The sequence below is a fragment of the Euprymna scolopes genome, chromosome 28 (genome assembly GCF_053919585.1).
Source record: "Euprymna scolopes isolate OS-2025 chromosome 28, ASM5391958v1, whole genome shotgun sequence".
In the NCBI taxonomy this organism is placed as follows: domain Eukaryota; kingdom Metazoa; phylum Mollusca; class Cephalopoda; order Sepiida; family Sepiolidae; genus Euprymna; species Euprymna scolopes.
Window position 1 is genome coordinate 16,524,521 of NC_136509.1, and position 22,500 is coordinate 16,547,020.

The 22,500-nt window shown below is 34.0% G+C and overlaps 1 protein-coding gene across 1 annotated transcript in view; it reads left to right on the top strand.

The window, feature by feature from the left end:
- Nucleotides 1–22,500, top strand: part of LOC145249495 (A disintegrin and metalloproteinase with thrombospondin motifs 6-like) — a 733,443-nt gene that overhangs the window by 519,846 nt on the left and 191,097 nt on the right. Inside the window, exon 17 of the mRNA XM_080111103.1 lies at nt 3,518–3,650. Coding sequence (XP_079967229.1) covers nt 3,518–3,650 — 133 coding nt within the window. The remainder of the gene's footprint in view (nt 1–3,517; nt 3,651–22,500) is intronic.

Sequence of the window (22,500 nt, forward strand, 5' to 3'; positions counted from 1 at the left end):
ATGTCTGGTTCCATTTTTCAGACTGTAAGTAGTATTAGCAAAACTATAGCATCTTATGTACAATAGACAAAGGCCGAGCTTTAAGCTGCTTATTTATTTTTTTTTTTTTAGTTACTGCATTTGGTAGAGATAGGGGACTAGGACATTTTTTTTAACAACGCCTTATGACTGACTCTGGTTTGTCTGTGTCATGGCTGGAGTGCTACTTCCAGAGGCAAGAAGGTTTACATCATTGCTAATCTCTTCTTTGTCTGGTGTATATTTAGTCTTATTTTCATATCTTTATCAGTTTCCTTTGTCAACAGCAACATGTTTATTATTAAAAGCTGCTCTCTACTAACAAAGGAGGTGTCCCCGTCTGTAATATAGGGTGAAAGTGTGCTGGATAGCTTGAAAAGACAGCACACCATTTTTTTAAATTAAATATTTGGTCAAGTTTTACTTCAAATGGGAAGAATCTCTGAAAAACACCTGCAAGTTGTGTCTAATCAATATTCAAGTCCTCTCCATCTATGCGTTCCTGCATTCCAACTGACTACAACATGATTGTCTTCAAGTCCAATGTGAACAAGTTCTTTATAAACCGTCCTCTTATGTAGTCCAATTTATCAAATTTCCACTACGATATTGTCCCATTTACTACTGTATACTCATGAACTCTTATCCTTCAGTGGCCTCCAGGCCTTGATAAGTAGTGACTCCTTTGTAAAAAAAGAAAAGAAGACTTCTCTTGGATATCAGTCCAAGGTAGATAACTGTAATGGTCCCATAAGGGTCCAGAAAAAAACAACTCTGATATTAATAGAAACCAAATATATTGAACAGAAAAACAAATACAAAAATAAAGATTATGGGTATACATCAGTCCGACTGCCATGTGTGCATAACCTGTGATCAACACTGAGAGACATATTCTTCTGGTCTTTATTATCTTATTATAAATTTTCCTAATGTCTGTGTGTGTGTGTGTGATGCGGTTTACCTCAGCCTACAGGCAATCCACCCAGACAAGTAAGGTACCGAAATGAAGCTTATGACCCAGCGGATGTTTAAGTGATATTCATATCCATGTTTGGTGTATTGAAATGCAAAAAAAAAAAAATGCAAAAAAATAACGATTTACTAAACAACCTTTTATTTACTGGATATTTTTCAGGTATTCACCGGAAGTTATTATCTCCCTTAGTAAGTTCGATTTACTGTGTGTGTGTGTGTGTGTGTGTGTGTGTGTGTGTGTGTGTGTGTGTGATGCGGTTTACCTCAGCCTACAGGCAACCCACCCAGGCAAGTAAGGTAACAAAATGAAGCTCATGACCCAGCAAATGTTTTAGTGATATTTATATCCATGTTTGGTGTATGGAAATGCAAAAAAAAAAAAATGGAAAAAAAAATAGCGATTTACTAAACAACGTTTTATTTACTGGATATTTTTCCGGTACAAGGACTCAAGTTTGCCCAGCTGGGCAAACTTGGGTTCTTGTAAGTGAAAGAGTTCATTATTATTTAGACACCTCCAAGGCACGTGGGCTTTATCTCATCCCTGCTATACTAATTAAGAAATGTTCAGCTGAGATAGTCCCTATACTTTCCAAGTTCTACAACAAATGCCTTGCTGAATCTTGCTTCCCTTAATAGCTTGAAGATGGCCTATTTGGTATCAGTATACAAGAATTGTGGTGAAAGGACTGATCCTCCTAATTATCGCTCCATTAGTCTCCTTCCCCTCTTTGCTAAAATCTTTGAGACGTTAATCAAGCACTAGTCCACCATCTTGAAAAAGCCAATCTTCTCTCTGACAAAAAGTATGGATTTAGGCAATGTCGTTCTACTGCAGATATTTTAACAGTCCTTTCTGAATGCATATACCATACGCTAGATAAGTTAGTCGAAGCAAGAAGTGTAGCCCTTGATATATCCAAGGCCTTTGATAAAGTCTGTCACGAAGGGGTTCTAAAGAAAATGAAATCATACAGTATAACTGGACGTATACTAAATATAATTAGATCCTTTTTAAGCAATAGGACTAATCAGGTTTCCATTGATGGACGTACATTCAAACAATGTAACGTTAATGTGGGAGTGCCCTAGGGGTCAATCCTTGGACCACAATTATTCCTGATTTTCATTAACGACCTGCATGATAATATTGTGTCCCAGATGAGTATATTTGCTGGTGATACAATGCTCTATAACATGCACGAGGGGAGAATGGATGTACACAAATCTAAGATAATGGCAGAATCTTTAGAAAATGGCCTCCTGACTATCGTGGAATGGGGCCATAAATGGATGGTAAAATTTAATGCTAGTAAGAATATGCTGCTCTCCATTAACAATTACAAGAAGCCTCTCCATCTACCGATATCCATGACAAATAACACACTACATGAGAATTTTTCTTTCAAGCTTCTTTGGCAATATAAACTGGGACAAATATATTGAGGACATTGCAAAAGCTGCTGCAAAGAAGGTGGGCTCCCTCTATTGTGTTAGAAGACTACTTACACCTGAGAGTATCCTGTATCTCTAAAAGCCACCATTCGCCCTTGCATGGAGTATTGTTGACACATCTGGGCTGGTGCATCTACCACTAGTCTCTCCCTTTTGGATAGGGTCCTGGATATGACCTAAAACTATATCCGATGGTGAGACCCCACCTTGCGGGCCTTGGGGATTGTGGAGCCACCCTTTTATTGCCATTGCTCCCAGGTCTACTCTGACCCGGAGTAGTAGTACCTGTTAGGGTCCCAACTATGAGTTAAATAGAATCTGACTTAAAAAAAAAAAAAATATACTCCATTAAAAATCGTTCCTCAAAATAACTAGATTCGGCATTAAATAACCTGAAAAAGGTCGATATGCCGTAAAACAACCAACCAACCCTCTTGGATAGGGTTCAAAAATGAGCTTTTAATCTAATATATCCCACTTTGTTAACTAAGCTCCAACTCCTGTCCCATTGCTGCAATGTTGCATCCTTGCGCCTTTTTTACAAATATTTTAATGAAATGTGCTCTGATGAACTCATTTCACTTGTGCCCCCTCGACATACATATGCCCGACAAAAACGCTTAGCAATAAAATCACACCCCTTCACTATTGATGTCTCTAAATGCCAGAAAGCTTTCTGCTCTAATAGTTTCTTCTCTCGAACAGCTAGACTTTGGAATTCACTTCCTGCTACCGGCTTCCCTGAGTGTATTCATACGCAGAAGTTTAAATGTAATGTAAACCAACATCTTGTTAATCTTTCTTAGGCATGGTCCCAAATAGTAGCCCTTACGTCCAAGTGGCGATATATCTTGTTAGGGGTGGACGTGAGTAAATAAAAAAAAAAGAAAAAAAAGATTATCTGTAAGGTGAACATGCCATGACAATAACTTAGTTGATTTTAGTTAATTTTGCCCTTGCACAATGAATGTATATTTTTATGTTTTTAAATATGTGTTGTTTTTTGTCAGCAAGTTTAGTATTTACTCTGTGTTTTTTTTCTTTCTCTTTCTTTGAAAACTAACAGTTGTTACTGCAGTCTAAAAATGCTGGAATAGCATTCGAATATACTGTTCCTACAGAAAATTCTACTGTAAGAATTCCTGAATTCTCCTGGCAGTACACAGACTGGTCTCATTGTACTTCTTCCTGCGGCGGAGGTAACTAAACACTAACTCGATTTATTTTCATTTTTCTGGCTTTTATATTTTATTTGTATTCATTTTTAATCTTTATTTTTTACTTATTTTTAATTTTTATTTTTAATTTTTATTTTTCTGACTCTTATATTATATTTGTATTTATTTTTAATCTTTATTTTTTATTTGTATTTATTTTTAATTTTAATTTTTATTATTTTTAATTTTTATTTTTATTTTAATTTTTATTTTTATTTTTAATTTTAATTTTTATTTGTATTTATTTTTAATTTTTATTTTATTTATTTTTAATCTTTATTTTTTATTTGTATTTATTTTTAATTTTAATTTTTAATTTTTATTTATTTTTAATTTTAATTTTTTATTTATATTTATTTGATATCTACGGGGTGGAACAATAAAAGTGTCGCCCTAAAGAAAACCACACTACAGCTTTATTTTAAAACTTTGAGAAAATCAATTCAGATAATTTGATTATGTAGTTGAGCTGACATCTATTCAATGTAGACGCCTTCAGCCTCAATCACCGGGTCCAGAACTGGGATCATGCCTTTTCCACCAGCACTCAATTCAGTGAATACTCGGCGGATGGGGGCGATCAGGCTGGTTTTGGTGTTGTGAGAGGTCATGTTTGTGATGGTTTTGACATATCACCAAATGAAGCAGTCCAGTGGGTTCAGGTCAGGGGAGGATGGTGGGGCCAATGAGAGAAAGGTACAAAGTCGTGGCATTCCTTCTGAAGCCAAACGTGGTCTCTTTGAACCTGTGGGCCGGTGCTGAGTCCTGCTGCTACACGGTCTGCCCACGGTTACCTGATTGCACCAGGAGATCACCACACTCTTCAGCACATCCAGGTACATTTTGGTGTTGACTTTCAAGCCGACTTCGAAGATGGCATGATGTGGCCCTCACTTGAAACCACACCAAAGACCATAACTGTGGTCAGAAAATTTGTTTTCATCACCCTGGACATGTCTCTGTTTTTTGTGGATACCAAGCGATGCATTTTAAGGGTGCTGGTAATGGTACTGTTATCATAACTTGGATTGGTAAAGAGCATGGGTTGTACAGTGGCGCATCTCTAATCTCGCTCGTTGAACATTGCATTACTTTCCGACATGATGGAATGCTCCTATCACTCTTGGGATTTATACACAACTGGCCAACTAGTAGATGGTCTGCAATAGAAAAAAAAAAAATGATTTTCATCAAACGAAAATGGAACGATGTCGTCTTTTCTAGAGCGACAATTTTATCGTTCCATCCTGTACAAGACGGATATAGATATGTGTCGTTTGTCTGAAATTGGTATTAAATTGAGTTTAAAAGTTTTGTTTATTTTTAAGGAATTTCTTTGAAATATTGGTAATTTTACTAGTATAAATATTAATAAAAACTGAATAAAACTGAGGTGAAGAGAAAAAAAACCAAAAAAAAAAAAAAAAAAAAAAAAACTAGTTAATGTGAGTTCCTTTTGTGATTGGCTGTGACAAAAACAGAAACTTAGAATCAAAGTTCCCCACATTAAAACCACAACCTTGTTTCTAGTTTTGCCCTTGATGGGGAAGGAAATATTTAGTCTTTATAAAATACTTTAAAAAAACTTTGCTTTAGCTTCCCCTTCTCATGTTTCTGAATTTTTGAGATGAGGATTGGTTATGCATATTATTTGGATTCATCGGTCTATTTTTATCATCTTGAGTGTCATTTTCATAACGTTTCGATCGATGTAACATCCGACCTTCTTTGGATGTATTTTGTCAAACTCGGAAATCTTTGTCGAACTTTAGAATCCGCACAAATTTTTGAACTGAACCCTTTTATTTAATCTAGGAGGGGGTAGTATGCTCTTGTTTCGTCAGCTATGACTGAGTAGAAGTTTTTAAACAATTCACAGAAGAGTGTAACTTACAACTGAATTTTACCGAGTACTTTATTTTTACGGACCATTCTAAAATGAATATTAGGGGACTTAGATCTTATTTTTATTATTATTATTATGAATAATAATATTATTATTAATATGAATAATAATTATCACTATAAATCGTTTCACTATTATATATATTCAAGCACGTCTGATTAAACATGACGGAGTTATTATGATATAGATTATATATATATATATATATATATATATATATATATATATATATATATATATATATATATATTATTTAAAACCTTCAATCTCTCGTCCCCCCTTGCCAATCTTTCACGAGAAACACCTGTCTGGCTGAAACTGCTGTCAATAATTTTCCCCACTCTTTATCTGTGCCTAAATCCAAATGTAGATTCCATGAGCAGAGCTTCTTTCTCAGAAGTGCACGATTGTGGAACTCTCTTCCGTTTGCCTGTTTCCCACCTGACTACAACTTGGATGTCTTCAAGTCCAACATAAACAAATTCCTGACAAACCTCCCTCTTAAGTAAGACACTATCAAGTATCCAATACTAATGATTACTACAATACTATCTCATTGATTACATGCAATAACCCTTATCCCTGAGTGGCTTCCGGGCCTTGATAAGTGGTGAGCTCCATATAAAAAAAATAAATAAATAATTAAAAACAATAATAACACTAAACCAAACTAATGTAGTGTATGAATTTATTTGCTATTTTCACAACGTTTCGTAACCTCCGCTCTTTTTCAGGTGCATCTTGCCAAACTCGGAGATGTTTCTCTCAAATTCGTGAATTTAGGTGGAATTTCAAATGGAAACCTTTATGTACTTTATAGTCATAGCATGCTATCGTTCTGTCAGCTATGGCTGGATAAAGGTCCTAAGTAATTTGCAATTGTATATTTTTTCTCCTGAAGGTTGAAAGTTCAATTCTCAGTGTGGGCAACCGAAAAAATACAATTTTATATTTTTGCAAATGTAAAAATGCACATATGGTTGTGACCTATAGATTTTAATTTTACTGGTAGTTAAATATCAATATTTATCATTTCATCATTAATACAAGCAACGAAAAATTAAGCTTTCAACAAAAACAAAGGAATCAAAATAATATAAAACATCGTTTGGAGCATCGGAAACATGGGCACAAAATGTTCTGCTATTTTCTATTCTTGATTTTGATTCTAGCTAATCGACTCAACACTGATATATTTATATACCAGGGTCATTCGAAAAGTAACGTATCCAATTTCTTAATTAAAAAAAGTTGAAGAGCTATGAAGACGGGAGTGGTACTATTAAAACGAGTGATATTTTTTTGCTCCACAATTTATTTTCCTACATAGTCACCACAATTTTGGCAGCGATGAGATGGTAGTTGTGCAGGTTTTGTAACTCACATCTCTGCACCACTCTGAAATCGACGAATTCATCTCCTAATTGTGCTGCATCAACTGCACCGGATTCGTAAACGCTCAACAAGCGATGGTGAATGTTGATCAGTTCAATTTTCTCTGCATGGAGAAATTCAGTGACGCATCTCAGCTAATGACGCACGTCCATGACAGGGGTTACTTTCTTAGAGTCTCAATCCGTCAAAATCTACTATAGAGAGATGGACCTTTCAGGTCATGAATACATAAGTTCAATCATTATAACATGTAATTTTAGATCCACTCTGATCCATTTGGGCGGAATAAAAATAGGAGGCATTACTTTTGGAACCCTCCTCGCGTATATATATATAGTCATCCACCACATAAAGTACTGTTTCACTGTTCACAGCTCATTAGTGCGGCTACATATATATATATGTGTGTGTGTGTGTCTGGCTGTGGAAATAATTATATATATGTGTGCGTGTGTGTGTGTGTGTGTGTGTGTGTGTCTGGCTGTGGTATAAAAATAATATATATATATATATATATATATATATATATATATATATATTATTTTTTTATACCTACAGACACTAGTGCTTCATGCTCTTGCAATAATCAGGGCAAGAAGTAACAATTACTACTGTTCAAGAGATTCGAACCGAGCTACGAAGTCACCTTTAATTTCATTTGCTAGGACGTTATTTCCGGGCCAGCCTCAATTAAGAAAAAATTAAACATTTATAAATGCGAAATGCTGGCACAGCAGACTGTATGAGCAGCAGTCGTGAACAGCTCATAACGTTAGTTAAATTGCGTTTTTTTTTTTTAATAGAGTTAAACTTTAACTCCAATTTCTTTTCATCTTCTCTGACACTATTCTGATTTTCTGCAATAGATATCCATATATCTAGTATCAGCAATGCTTGGAGCAAACTACTATTCACTTATAAATATAGTTTTCTTTTAATTTGTAAAATAAAACTTATTGATTTCAAATCGTACAATGGATTCTACTTGATGATGACTGCTACTTCAGTTTTTCTTAAAACGACGATTTTTTAAAAAATAAAAATAAAATAGAATAAAATACTGTCTTGATTAAAAATCGATTTTCACTTGAAAAACGAACTCAACAAAAAAACACCGAGTGCATTTTGCTTCTGTCTATAAAATAACAATATGTACACCATTCAATGAAATAATAATTAATGATTCTGACGGAGATCAATCCGTAAAAGTATGAGATGCTTTGAAATTTCTCAAGTTGGTTCGGATGCTAGGGATGCGGCATTCAAAACTGGTTGCATTTCAAGCATCCTTGGAAAACAATCTTCTGTTTTTTTTTTCAAGAATGTGGAAATTATTTTTTGTTTTTGATTTCATTAGAAAGCTAATTGGGAACGTTGTTAAAATAATAATGAGAGGAATGCGAATGCATTCGGATTTCTCCACACAAAAATATGATTGGTTAGTGTAAACCATAAATACGGACGGGTATAGCAGTCTGAAAGAGACGTTGAAAGATTTGCCAAAAGCCTTAAAGCTTAAGCATATTACCAGCTTAAGCATATTACCATCCGTTCAGTTAGGCGATTTACTAGACAAAGGATGTTTTAGGAAAGAATTAAATTGAATTACATTTTATTCTTAAAAACATGATGCAGGGATTCACAAGAAAAACTAACGGATGAAAAGCCAATATCGATTTTTGCAGAAAGAAATTTGTGCTCTGATATTCATCACAGACTCCAGCTTCTATTGGGACATGCCAAGAGGGGATTCTAATTGCATTCGTTACGATGAGGATGTACACAATCAATCAAATCAACTCTAGTACAGTTTTGCTATCATGTATGTCTGCGCAGTGTGATGTTATATGAAAGTGAGGGTTGAGGATATGTGTTGCATGGTGCGAAATGATACGATAATCGTACTATGCATGTGTAATGTTATTTTGTAATACAGGCTAAGATTTGATGAGCATAGAGAAAGAATAAATTTGGACATTTGAAAGATGTGTGAAGAAGAGCCTTAGTTGGTATGGTCGCATTGACAGAATGAATGGGGCTTGTTCGGTTAATAAATGTAGAAAAGTTGAGATACAATGATCAATTAGCAAGTGAAAATCAAGAAAAACATGAGAATGATCTATATATCTATAAAAGTGAAATTGTCTGTGTGTGTGTCTGTGTGTGTACATTTCTCTATCAAACTACTCTGTCAATTTTCAGTCTACACTCGAGATTTGACATAAGGGTATTGAGATTTGGGAAAATCTTTTTTTTTTAATCGGGTTTTGGCTGTCAAAGGGTCAAAATTCAACGGTTTGACCTTTGCAGACTCTACCAAACTTCTCCGCCAATTTAGGGTCTAAACACTTGAAATTTTAGATGTAGATTACTTGGACATGGATCTAACTTTATAATTTGATTTGAGCCCAAAACAATAAATGTTAAAGGGTCAAAATTGGGGTCAAATTAAAAAAAAATTGTACCTCTGCGGTCTCTAGCAAACTATTCAGCCAATTTTGGGTCTAAACATTTGAAATTTTACATAAAAGGTATTCAGACGTGCAGTAAGCTTTAATCCGTTTTTGGGCGAGAATTTGGCTGCCAAGAGTTCAAAGATAGAGGAGTTGACCTTCGCAGACTCTACCAAACTCCTCCGCCAATGTTGGGTCTAAATACTTGAAATGAGTAAAACTTTTTAATATATATATGCATATGCACATAAAGTTACGAACAGTGCATAGGGCCCGAGCAAAGCCGGGCTGGACTGCTAGTAAGAGTAATGAAATCAATTTTAGAAAAAGAAGGATCGAAATAAAGCCCTGGCCAGAGATATGTTAGTTTCGAAATCGGTTTCTGAAAACTGTCCAACACATGCCAACATGTGAAGCAAATGTTAAACTGAACAGGAATGTCAAAAGAAAACCCAACATAAGATCCTATTTAGAATATTACAAATCAATTCTTGTCATCTATAAATATAAAAGCGAAAATGTATGTATGTATGTGTGTATGTATGTATGTATGTATGTATGTATGTGTTCGCTTTTTCTGTATGTCTACAAAAGGTTTTTTTCAGAGAAGTGGTCGCTCGCTTCACAATTTTTAAAAACTTTTTATATCACATATAAATCGTAATGCTTCACAGTTAACAACGAAGCTCGCCTGTCTATTTAATTTGCTCGATTTCGGGAAGATAAATATTCAACATTTGTCGCTCGCCGCATGTGGGTTAGTCTTTTTCCTATAACATCTTTTATTTAAGAAGGATTTAATTATGTTAAGTATTCGTCTAGTAATATCATCGGATCTGATTTTTCTGAGAAGCCCATCGTGTCATACCCTATCAAAGGCCTTAGATATATCTAGGGCTACTCGCATAGCCTCTCCTGTTTTAGTTAGCACATGGTACATGCGTTCAGAGATTATAGTTAGGATATATGTAGTAGAACGGACTTGCTTAAACCCATACTGTTGATCGAACAGAAGTTCAGCAGATGTAAGGTGGTGGACTAGAGCTTAATTAATTAAGGACTCAAATGTTTTGTCGAAAATAGGGAGGAGGCTAATGGAGAGATAATTTAATGGATCATTTCTTTCATCAGAATTTTTGTAAACTGGTACCATAGAAGCAGTTTTCCAGCAGTCAAGAAGGCAAGATTCATTAAGGCGTTTGTTGAAAAGTTTAAAGTGAACTGGAGCAAACGTAGCGGAGCAATTATTTAATAGTACAGCCGGAATGAGATCAGGTTCGAATGCTTTTGAAGTGTCTAGGGTGTTTATAATATCATCTACTTGAGAAAGGGTAATTTTCAGATCATTTAGTGTGGTTTCTGTCTGCAGAGGAAAATCTGAAAGGGAATAGTTTGCTGGGTTCAAAGTAGAGTTAGAGGAAAACCAATGGGAAAGCAGAAAAGCCTTCTTGGTTGCTGTCTTCGAGTTGAGACGACTTTGTCCATGTTTCTAACCATGTTGCGAACAAAAAGCCGGATTTAGCAAAGTGATCAAATATTCTAGCTGAGAATAAATACGATTATACCCTTAGGAAAACGCATGTATCAATCCCAGTTCTTAAACAGAATAGATTAGTCCCTAAGCCTTGATTGGCAATAACTTTGAGAATAAATAAAAGCAAGCAAGTATGAAAACGCTCCTCATCAAAAAGAGAGAGTGAGAAAGATTTGCGATACCATTTATAATGTTATAAATCAACTCTTGTCAGTTAGTATGAATAAAAACAATATAAAAATAATCTGAACCACAGGAAGGTATCGAGCAGAAACTATGAAACCATATTGAAACAACGACGATCGCTGTGTAGTGGACTAATCAGTTATAGTCTGAATGTTCAGTTTAATTTGTATCGTAATCTCTAATTTGATTTTTGTGGGCAATCGTACAGAAGAAATGTGACTAATTTTATTTCATTCTGCCCTTCAAGACGATGAATACGGAAGGAATTAAAAAAAAAATGTCTGTCGCTTCCTGATTTTTCGTTAAAGATAATCCTAACCCGAGGGAGATTAAAGTTGGTCTTTTGTTTAATCTTTCTTGTTGTTAAAAAAAAAAAAAAGAATTAATTGTAAAGAATACTGGTAGAAAATCAAGACTCAATATTTACGAAATCAGGAATGGATGCTGAATGAAGATCCCCTCTCTTCATCCGAATCTTTCATTTTCTTTTACTAGGAAAATAAAAAAAAAGGTGGGATGAAGATTAGGAAAGGGAAAGATTCAGGCGGGGAGGTAAACGAGAGAAGGTTTTTTGAAAGCAAGGAGGAAAGGTAGAAAAGGACAGAGAGATCCAAAGGAAAGGAAAGAGGGGAAAAGAAAGAGATTCAGAGAAAGAGAGAGAAAAGAAGAAGGTTGGGAGATAGAGAAAGAGAGAGGATACAGTAAAAGCAAGAGAGAGAAAGAAAGGAGAAGATAAATAGAGAGGGTGACGGAATGAGATTCAGAAAAGAAGGAATGAGAGATCTACCGTAAGATAAGTTTAGTTATCCTTGTTTTACGGCGTATCAACTTTTCGGGTCATTTAATACTAAATCTAGTATATGTTATCTTTACGCCCCCTTGCATCCTTCTAACAATGATGGAGTGAACATATGACTAACTGGCATCCCGGTGATGCCCGGTCATACAATACGCTTAAATATGATATTTTAATTTATGCAGATTGCGTATGTATTATTATAGAATCAATCCTCTACTTATTTTATATATTACGGGGAATACTTTGCCTGGTGAACTAATGCACAAAAAAATAATAACGATAATGTCGTTCATTAAATTCTGTCTGTGTTTGTTTATAATATCACGTCAGCTGATATTTGGGCTTGAAGAAAAATGCCCCGGAAAATCACTTCTGATTAATGTTTAGTTTTAAAATATACAAAGAAATGATTTGCGGCGATTTTAAATGGAAATTCTTCTTTTACCTCAAATTGGACTCATTAATAAAAAAAAAAAAATAATTATTAAATGGTGAGGTACACCTGGGCTTGAATAGGGGATCATTCAATCTGGAGTCGAATTCTCTACCACTAAGCAATATTTCCAGATTATAATAATCTGTGGGGGGGGGGTAAGAAGAAATGATTTGTTGAAATTTTATTATCTCCCTTGACGGGTGTAACCTAAAATATTCACCTGTAAAAATTAAGCTGCTTATCTATAAGAGAGAAAAGATATTTTTAAGATCTTTTTTTTTTAATATTTATCGGAGGAATTTTTTGTACAATATATATCTAAGAACACTGCCAGATGTATAAATTAGCTTTATGTGAAATTTGCAAAAGATAGGCTCAGCCGTTTCGGAACCTATAAGGAAGGAACTCACACAGGCACACAAAGCGATTTATATATTAGTAGAAATAGAGATATTTTCTTCTGTATTAGCAACACATTAAGATCACTTGTTTATTATCTCGGTTCCCTTAAAAAAATCTCAAGGTGTGAAGAATCCTTTTACCATCTTGGTTACCAGATTTATGAAGATAATTTACGAAAAACGAAAATAACTATATTAACCAAATCTTCAAAAAAAAAAAAAAAAAAAAAAAACATGCTGGAAAAATGATTACCTTTTTTTTTGTTTTTTTTTCGAAAATTATCCGTAAATTTTTGGTTTATTCATGTCGGTGCATCTCCATTTTGTAATTACCAAAAATTCATGAATTATTGACATGTAATTATGATTCTGCTGTAATACCTTTCAACACCATCCATCATGTTATCCTGGTGTTTTGCAGAAAATATCGCTTGCATAATTTTAATTGTATCGATGAGGAGAGTTTTCCACTTTATTTAAAACTATCAGGATCCGTGCACCTTTCTTCAACCGTTCTTTTAGATTTTTAGAAAACGTGTTAAATTGTAATCCCATTATTGATCGAATGTTATGTCAGACACTTCATAACCTAATCTCATAATAAATCACACGCACACATACATATTAGGTTGGTGCAAAAATAATGTCGTTTTTGACATTCAAAAAAATATATTATAAACGACATTATTTTTGCACCAACAATATATATATATATACATGATGATTGCTGCATCTTTCCAGATGATTGCCGTCACATTGAGTTCTCCCAATCTTGTCGTCCATGCCATCTCAGATGACTCTGCACCTCCGCCGCAGATTTGCATATTTTGAAGCAGATGTGACATAAAAATTGAGCAATTTTCATCGAGTTGACTTCCTCTGGAGGTTGAGGGGTATTCCCTTGAACAATCACACGTATTCTCAAACCAACAGTTGACTTGCAAACTTTGCTGCATGTTAAACAGATCGTTTGGTTCGGACTAATAGGTGCAAAGTTGACCTGAACAGGAGTTTTCTGCGACTCAAGATGGTTGACATAGCCAGCTTTTGACAAAAGCACTCGTTCACAAGTGTCGCATTTCCAGCTCTGCGTGTCATGGTTAAGACCATCAATTAAACCTTTTCAAAGCTCTCGCTTCAGATTGCTGTGGGCCTGCTTTCTTTTCGCTAGAGCATCACACCTTTCACATATAAGCTTTCGCTACTTCGACCTTTGCAGAGTAAGTTCTTCCCATGCGTCGATGTCGATTTGTAAGACTTTCAAATTATTCTTTGTAGAGTCCCTGAACCTCTTCCTAGGCTTGTGTGGAGGGCACTTGCCATTTTCATGCTCTTCGTAAAAAAATTTGTTTTGGCAGCCTACAATCTTTCATTCAAACCAAGTGGCCCATCCAACGCATGAGAGATCTGATCACAAGGGTCTCAACGCTAGAGCAACAAGCTCTCACAAGGACTTCAGTATTGAGTACTTGTCCTTGCCACTTGATGTTTAAGCTACGACTCTGGCATTTTTAGTGAAATTGTTCAAGCCATTTTATGTACCTTTGATGCAATGTCCATGTCTCCGATGAATACAACAGTGTAGTTAGCAAGCAGGTCTGGTAAACGCAGATCTTAGTCCTATCTGTGATGCCACGATAAGACTAGATTCTCTTCTCCAATCTTCCAAAAGCCTTCTGAATTCGCCTATGGATTTCAGTGTCGAGACACCCATCCCTCTACAGAACTACCAAGGTACACAAATGAATCAACTACTCCCAGACTAACACCACAGACCATATATATATATTTAGCCAGTAGAGTTTAGTTTTCTAGAAGTACATCCAATGAAACAACATGTGTCTACAAAAGAGTGCTCAATGAGTGAACAGAGCAGGTATATTAAATTTATTTATACAAACATTGATGGCTACATATGCGCATACATGTTTCTGTAATCACCCGCGTTGGGGGATTACGTCTTCAGGCCAAGAATTATCGTCGAGAACTGATATTTAAAACAAAACATTTTATTTCGTTTACAAAGTTAGAATGTAACATGGGTGGAGGTTATGAGCGGGGAAAGGATAAGTGAGGTCTTTGAAGATAATAAACATCTTTTTTATTTCCCTTTTTTATTCACTTTTTAAGCTTATCTATTCCATCTTTTCGTTTTTACGGCATAAGGTACTTGAGAATGTAGTATTTTTGTCTCGCGGTCAGTAAATTAAAAACATTCCTTATGGCTATTGAGTACTGACCAGTGTCTTTCAATCCACACACACACACACACACACACACACACACACACACACACACACACACACACACACACACACACACACACACTAGAAGCAAACATACGCTTATACCTATACTCAGAAGTGGATATACACTGTTCGCTGTATTTTACTCACACACACGCACTGAAAACAGAAAATAACTATAACGACACACAAGAATAAAATTAAAATTAAAATAAATTAAATAAATAAATAAAGTAAAATAAAATAAAAATAAACAAATAAAAATAAACATAAAACCCCGGATGTTATCAACCTCATCATGCATACATATATATAAATGCACGTATAAACACCCACACTTTGATACACCCGTGCATATATACACACATATACACATACATAGATACATAATGCTCACATACAGTTATAACATATTTATATTTATACTCACATCCGCAGCTATATCAATGCACGGACCCTCAAACACATACATCCATGCACACACCCGCATATTATATATTATGACTGTTATTATATCAAAACTAATAATATTAATCCCACTAACAATCCTAATAATAATAATTTCTATAATATTGATGATATTAATAACACCAACAATATCAATAATAATAACAATAATATGACTGTCGATTGGGAACTTTAAAAACCTGTGTACCCTAACCGGATACACGTCACAATAATATATATATATATATATATATATATATATATATATATATATATATATATATATATATATCACATATACACATACATACATACATATATATATACATACATACATATACATATACATATACATATACATGCATACCAGCATACACACAGTATATACACACACAGTCAGACTATCCGCAGGGGCAGATACACATCCCTATCCACGTGTCCCCAATTCTCTACAGATATATACGAGACACATATGCATATAGATATCAATATAGACTCACGTATATACTTACATATATATACACACATGGACACACAGATACCCGCTGACTCACAACGCATAAAAACACAGCAATACATGCACAAATACAAAAACCTTTTTTAATAATAAAGTGCCTTTTAACTTCCGTAGTGTGGTAACGCTTTTATATGAAACAGCGTATTATTATAGTTTACTCGGGCGTACATATACATACATAACATACATACATATATACCCAGACACCCATACATTCCCATTGATACCCTGAAAAAGTCGTTTTGCCCATTTTTAGCCCATTGTTCTCCATTATAGACAAGGACAGTTATGTGGCATTTCATCATGATCTCAAATTAGTAAAGGACTATTAGAGAAGATCAATCTTGAATTAAAACGACAATTCAACCTGAACCTATGGATAAATACGGCGGATCCTGTAAAATGGATTCTTAACATTGCCAACAAGAAAAAATGTGCCTTTGTGCAATTTGACATTACGGATTCCTACCCATCAATCACAAAGAATCTTTTTGGAAAGGCAATTGAATTTGCTAAGACCCATACCAATGTCTCCGATAAGGATTTTGAAATCATTATGAAATGATCCGCCGTATTTATCCATAGGTTCAGGTTGAATTGCCGTTTTAATTCTAGATTAATCTTCTCTAATATTCTTTTACTAATCTGAGATCATTATGAAATGCCGCACAACTGTCCTTATCTATAATGGAGAACAACGGGCAAAAAATGGGCAAAACGACTTTTTCGGGGTATCAATGGGATCGCTGGACTCTGCCAAAGCAACAGATCTCGTTGGACTTTATATAATTTATAATTTAGCAAAAGATAACACTATTGATGGAAGGGACATAGGCTTATATCGTGACGACGGGCTGATAATAGTGAGGAAAGGTACAAGGGTTAAATGTGATCAGGTTAGGAGAGCAATCCATAGGGACATGAAAGATTTTGGCCTAAATTTAGAAGTTAATGCTAACTTAAAACAGGTTAACTTCCTTGACGTTACTTTAGATCTTGATTTAAACACTTATAAACCCTATATGAAGGAAAACGCTAACCCTATTTATATACACCCACAGTCTAACCATCCACCATCCATTATTAAACATATACCGTTATCTATTGAAAGTAGAATAAGTAACAACTCATCCGATGAAGTAACTTTCAATGATTGCAAAGCTATTTATAATACAGCACTTAAAAATGTGGGTATAAGGACATAGAGATAAAATATAAAGTAACTAATGCTAGCACAAATAGGTCAAGGAATCGTAATAGGAAGGTGATTTGGTTCACACACCCCTTTAATATTATGCTGAAAACACAATTCGGTACAAAATTTTTACAACTTATTAACAAGCATTTCCCACCAAATTATATATTACATAAAATCTTTAATAAAAATACATTAAAATTAAGTTATAGCTGTAGTGATAACTAGGAAAGAATTATAAAAAAGCATAATGGAAGAATCTTAAGGATGACTAATAGAGAACGTGAAAATATTAGTGATAACAGGGCTGTGAATAAATGTAACTGCCAAAAACCTGAGGAATGTCCAATAAAAAATGAATGTCTAACCTCATCAGTGGTATACCAGACTAGGATATTCCCAGAATAGAACCCAAGGGATGAAAGATTCTACATAGTTAGTACCCAAATGACATTCAAAAATAGATTCTATGGGCATACACGTCCGATGAATAATCAAACGTATGAAAAGGACATTTCGTTATCGTTATACTACTGGAAATTAGTTAGAAAAAATAAAAAAAAACCTAGGATAGAATGGAAGATTATTAGAAGGGCCAATACTTGCCACTCATTAAACTCACCATGTCCATTATGCTTATCAGAAAAACTTGAGATAACTAGGTTTAAGGATAGGGATAAACTGTACAATATTAAACAAGAAACTGCTATATCCTGCAAACATTTCAGAATACATGCACTTAAAGAACTCTAAGTTAAGAAGACCAGAACAACTACGATTACAACTATCTCCCATCCAATAACCTCCCCCAAAAGAGGATGAGTGAGGTCGTAACTATCATCCTACCCGTATGGATTACATAAGTCGCTTAATATTCTATTTTCTCAAGCAGTTATAATATTACTAACCTAAATAAATACCTGTATGATAGTATATCTGAACCAAATAGATTTTGGGTGAACCTCTAAATAATGTGGATATTTTTGGGTGTGTGCATGTATGTGTATATGATCTGTATGTATATGTATATATACGTGGGTAGAAAAAAAACAAAGAAATAAAGAGGAATGAATAAAGATAAAGGTAAGTACTACAATATATAAGCCTTTATACCCCGTTTGTATAACCTAAATGCTCTGATTTTTTTTTTTTACGTGTTATTATATATTATTATTTTATCGATATATATCTTATGTATATCTGTGTAAACCTCGAAGGAGTGCTTGCTAAATCTGAGGATAGACCTACGGACTTCAAGCGGAATTCACTATAATTTTTTACGTATTAAAAAACGTACAACTTATGAAAAGGTAACAAGCGGGTAGGGGCGGGTAATATAACTATGCGTGTGGTGTTTGATAAAAAGAATTATGTAGTGAATGAGTTCATTCCTATTTCTATTTTAGATGTATCATTTGGTGGCAGTGTACATATATATGTGTGTATGTTGTGTAAATATGTATATGTGTATTTATGTGCGTATGTATATATGTGTATATATATGTATATATTAAAATAGGCTGTCTCGTATACGATGATTATAATAATGTATATTACAAGAATGTATGGGGTCTGGGTATATATGTATGTATGTTATGTATGTATATATACGCCCGAGTAAACTATAATAATACGTTGTTTCATATAAAAGCGTTACCAAACTACGGAAGTTAAAATGCACTTTATTATTAAAAAAGATTTTTGTATTTGTGCGTCTATTGCTGTGTTTTTATGCGTTGTGAGTGAGCGGGTATCTGTGTGTACATGTGTGTATATATATGTAAGTATATACGTGAGTCTATATTGATATCTATATGCATATGTGTCTCGTATATATCTGTGGAGAACTAGGGACACGTATGGATGTGGATGTGTATCTGCACCTGCGGATAGTCTGACTGTGTGTGTATATATTGTGTGTATGCTGGTATGCGTGTGCATGTATATGTATATGTATGCATATATATATATGTATGTATATATATGTATATATATATATATATTATTATTATTATTATTATTATTATTATTGAGACGTGTATCCGGTTAGGGTACACAGGTTTTTAAAGTTCCCGATCGACTGTCATATTATTGTTATTATTATTGATATTGTTGGTGTTATTAATATTATCAATATTATAGAAATTATTATTATTAGGATTGTTAGTGGGATTAATATTATTAGTTTTGGTATAATAACAGTCATAATATATAATATGCGGGTGTGTGCATGGATGTATGTGTTTGAGGGTCCGTGCATTGATATAACTGCGTATGTGAGTATAAATATAAATATGTTATAGCTGTATGTGAGCATTATGTATCTATGTATGTGTATATGTGTGTATATATACACGGGTGTATCAAAGTGTGAGTGTTTATACGTGTATTTAGATATATGTATGCATGATGAGGTTGATAACTTCCGGGGTTTTATGTTTATTTTTATTTGTTTATTTATTTTTTATTTTATTTTATTTCTATTTTATTTTATTTATTTATTCAATTCATTTTAATTTTATTCTTGTGTGTCTTTATAGTTATTGTCTGTTTTCAGTGCATGTGTGTGATTAAAATACAGCGTATATCCACTCTTGAGTATAGGTATAAGCGTATGTTTGCTTCTAGTATGTGTGTGTTTGTGTGTGTGTGTGGATTGAAAGACACCGGTCAGTACTCAATAGCCATAAGGAATGTTTTAATTTACTGACTGCGAGACAAAAATACTAAATTCTCAAGTACCTTATGCCGTAAAAACCAAAAGATGGAATAGATAAACTTAAAAAGGGAATAAAAAAATGTTTATAAACAATTTTAAAAAGGGAAATAAAAAAGATGTTTATTATCTTCAAAGACCTCACTTATCCTCTCCCCCACCCATGTTATATTCTAACTTTGTAAACGAAATAAGAAAATATTTTTGTTTTAAATATCAGTTCTCGACGATAATTCTTGGCCTGAAGACGTAATACCCCAACGGGGTTGATTACAGAAACATGTATGCACATATGCAGCCATCAATGTTTGTATAAATAAATTTAATATATATATATATATATATATATATATATATAATACAATTTAAGACTGTAAATTATACTTTACAAGTATTTATTGTCCGACAGGATACTCAAAAAAGAAAAATTAAGATTTCCTTGACCCGCAGAGTTTTAAAGAATGTGTGCTTTTTATGAAAGAAAATATATTAGCAAATTAATATTATAGCGGAACAATGAAATTGCTGGTACTGTATTACTTGAACTGCATTATATGAACACTAGTCAAAGATGCAAAGAAAAAACTGTTTTAGTGCAAAGAGTTCTGAAATGTGGAAGAAAAATGAAAAAAGTAAATTAAAGAGTAAAAATCCAGATGAAAGGATAAAGAAGGGTTAGGTATTTTCAAGGCGAAAAAAAATCATGAGTCATATTTTTTCACTTTCGTTGTGTCTTTGAAAGCAATTTTTCCGTCATTACTAAATTCTGGGTGATCATGGACGCATTCGTTATGTCCATTGCGCTATCCCTAAAGGAAAAAAAATCTTTAGTGATTCGAAATAATCTTTCTTCCTCGACTGCTTGCATACAGGATCTTTGTACAGTTTGGATAACACACTATTTGGATTTTTAATTTGGATGTATTTGTCAACATTGTAAATCTGACTTTTTCTCATGAGAACTTATGATAATTCCACATATATTACATGTGAAATGACTATATATATATATATATATATATATATATATATATATATATATATATATATATATATATATAGATAGATAGATAGTATTGCAAACTTCTGCACCTCTGCTTTATCACCGCTGAGCGTTCAAGAAACCATCAACAAAGTATTTTTACATACGTGCACAGTTTTTTTATCTTTAATCAGGATGGTTACAGATTGTCTATTTTCGTTTACCGCCAGGTTATTCTGAAATTCATTCGCCAGAAATTAATATTAGTTAACATAATCTCTACTCGTAGGGTCCCATTATATAATAATAATAATGATAATAATAATAATAATAATTGAAAGGGTTGTATATTTTATCACTAAGAGCATCCTGGCGAGTTTGTTTTTTATTGTAACTTTGTGAAAATATTACATGATCTTGTCCATACACAAGCACTGGAAGGAAGGTGCTATTTTATAATATTTTTAAAGTAATATTAAGAAAAAAGGCAAAGTGGCTAACTGTTATCAAGGAAGACCAGAGGGCTCCCTTTACATTAGTGGCTATACCCATATGTGTGGGGGAGAGCGCAACTCTATGCTCAGGATTGCTCCATTTGCCCTTGATCCTCCCATTATAATGTTGAGTGTTTAGCGAGTTTGAATCAAGTACTATGTTTTTTGTCGTTTTTTTTTTAAATCTTTGGTATGACTTGATTGAAGATGGAATTCCAATCCCTCAATCTATGCAAATAATTGATATTTTGTAAACATCGATTACACCCATGATGGAATAGCAGGACGGATCTTGAGTGAGTGAGTAAGAGAGAGAGAGAGAGAGAGAGAGAGAGAGAGAGAGAGAGAGAGAGAGATGAACACACATTATCGTGTTTGGTAAATTTTCAGTGATAAAAACCTGAATCTCCCCAGGGGCCGTAACTCCTGTAACACTAGAGGTTTCTGCGTTTTTATTGCTTTCAATATTACACAACTTGTTAGCGAACACGCTTACCATTATGTCATTTTCTCAATCAGTGACTATACTTTACCTTGTAACCATGCTTGAACTGCTACTGATGCGGTGCAACATTTGCTCTTTTCTTTACCATTTAACTCTAACAGCCTTTTGGCTGAGAGTAAAGTAGAGTATCTGTTCTGATATTACATTTACATCTTTTTGTTCTCACGTTGTGAAGGCGAAATTCTTCTAGATGGAGGCATTTTTTATTTTTGTTCCAATCTAGAGTTCCCCTTTAGGGGGAGCCGCCACATTAAAGAACGACCTTGTGGCTAACATTGCTCTCATAGAGAGGCAAGTAAATGGGAACTGTTAAATAGCTGGTAATATGTTGTAAATTAATCTATATATAAAGTGACCTTGTCTGTCTGCATGTGCACGGAATGGTCTCGACCAAACTACTTTTGTTACATATATGTCTGGCTGGTGATCATCTAGCTATAAAAATGGACAGTTATTTCATTTATGAATAAATACGACACACTTTGGTTATAATAAAGACGTTGTTTATTTTACTATATACTTAATATACACACTTCAACAAAATGACGGCGATGGGGGCTAGGGCAGAGGTAGGTCACAAACTGTCAATTTGTGTCTCGCTTCTGTCCGTTTCTCTGACT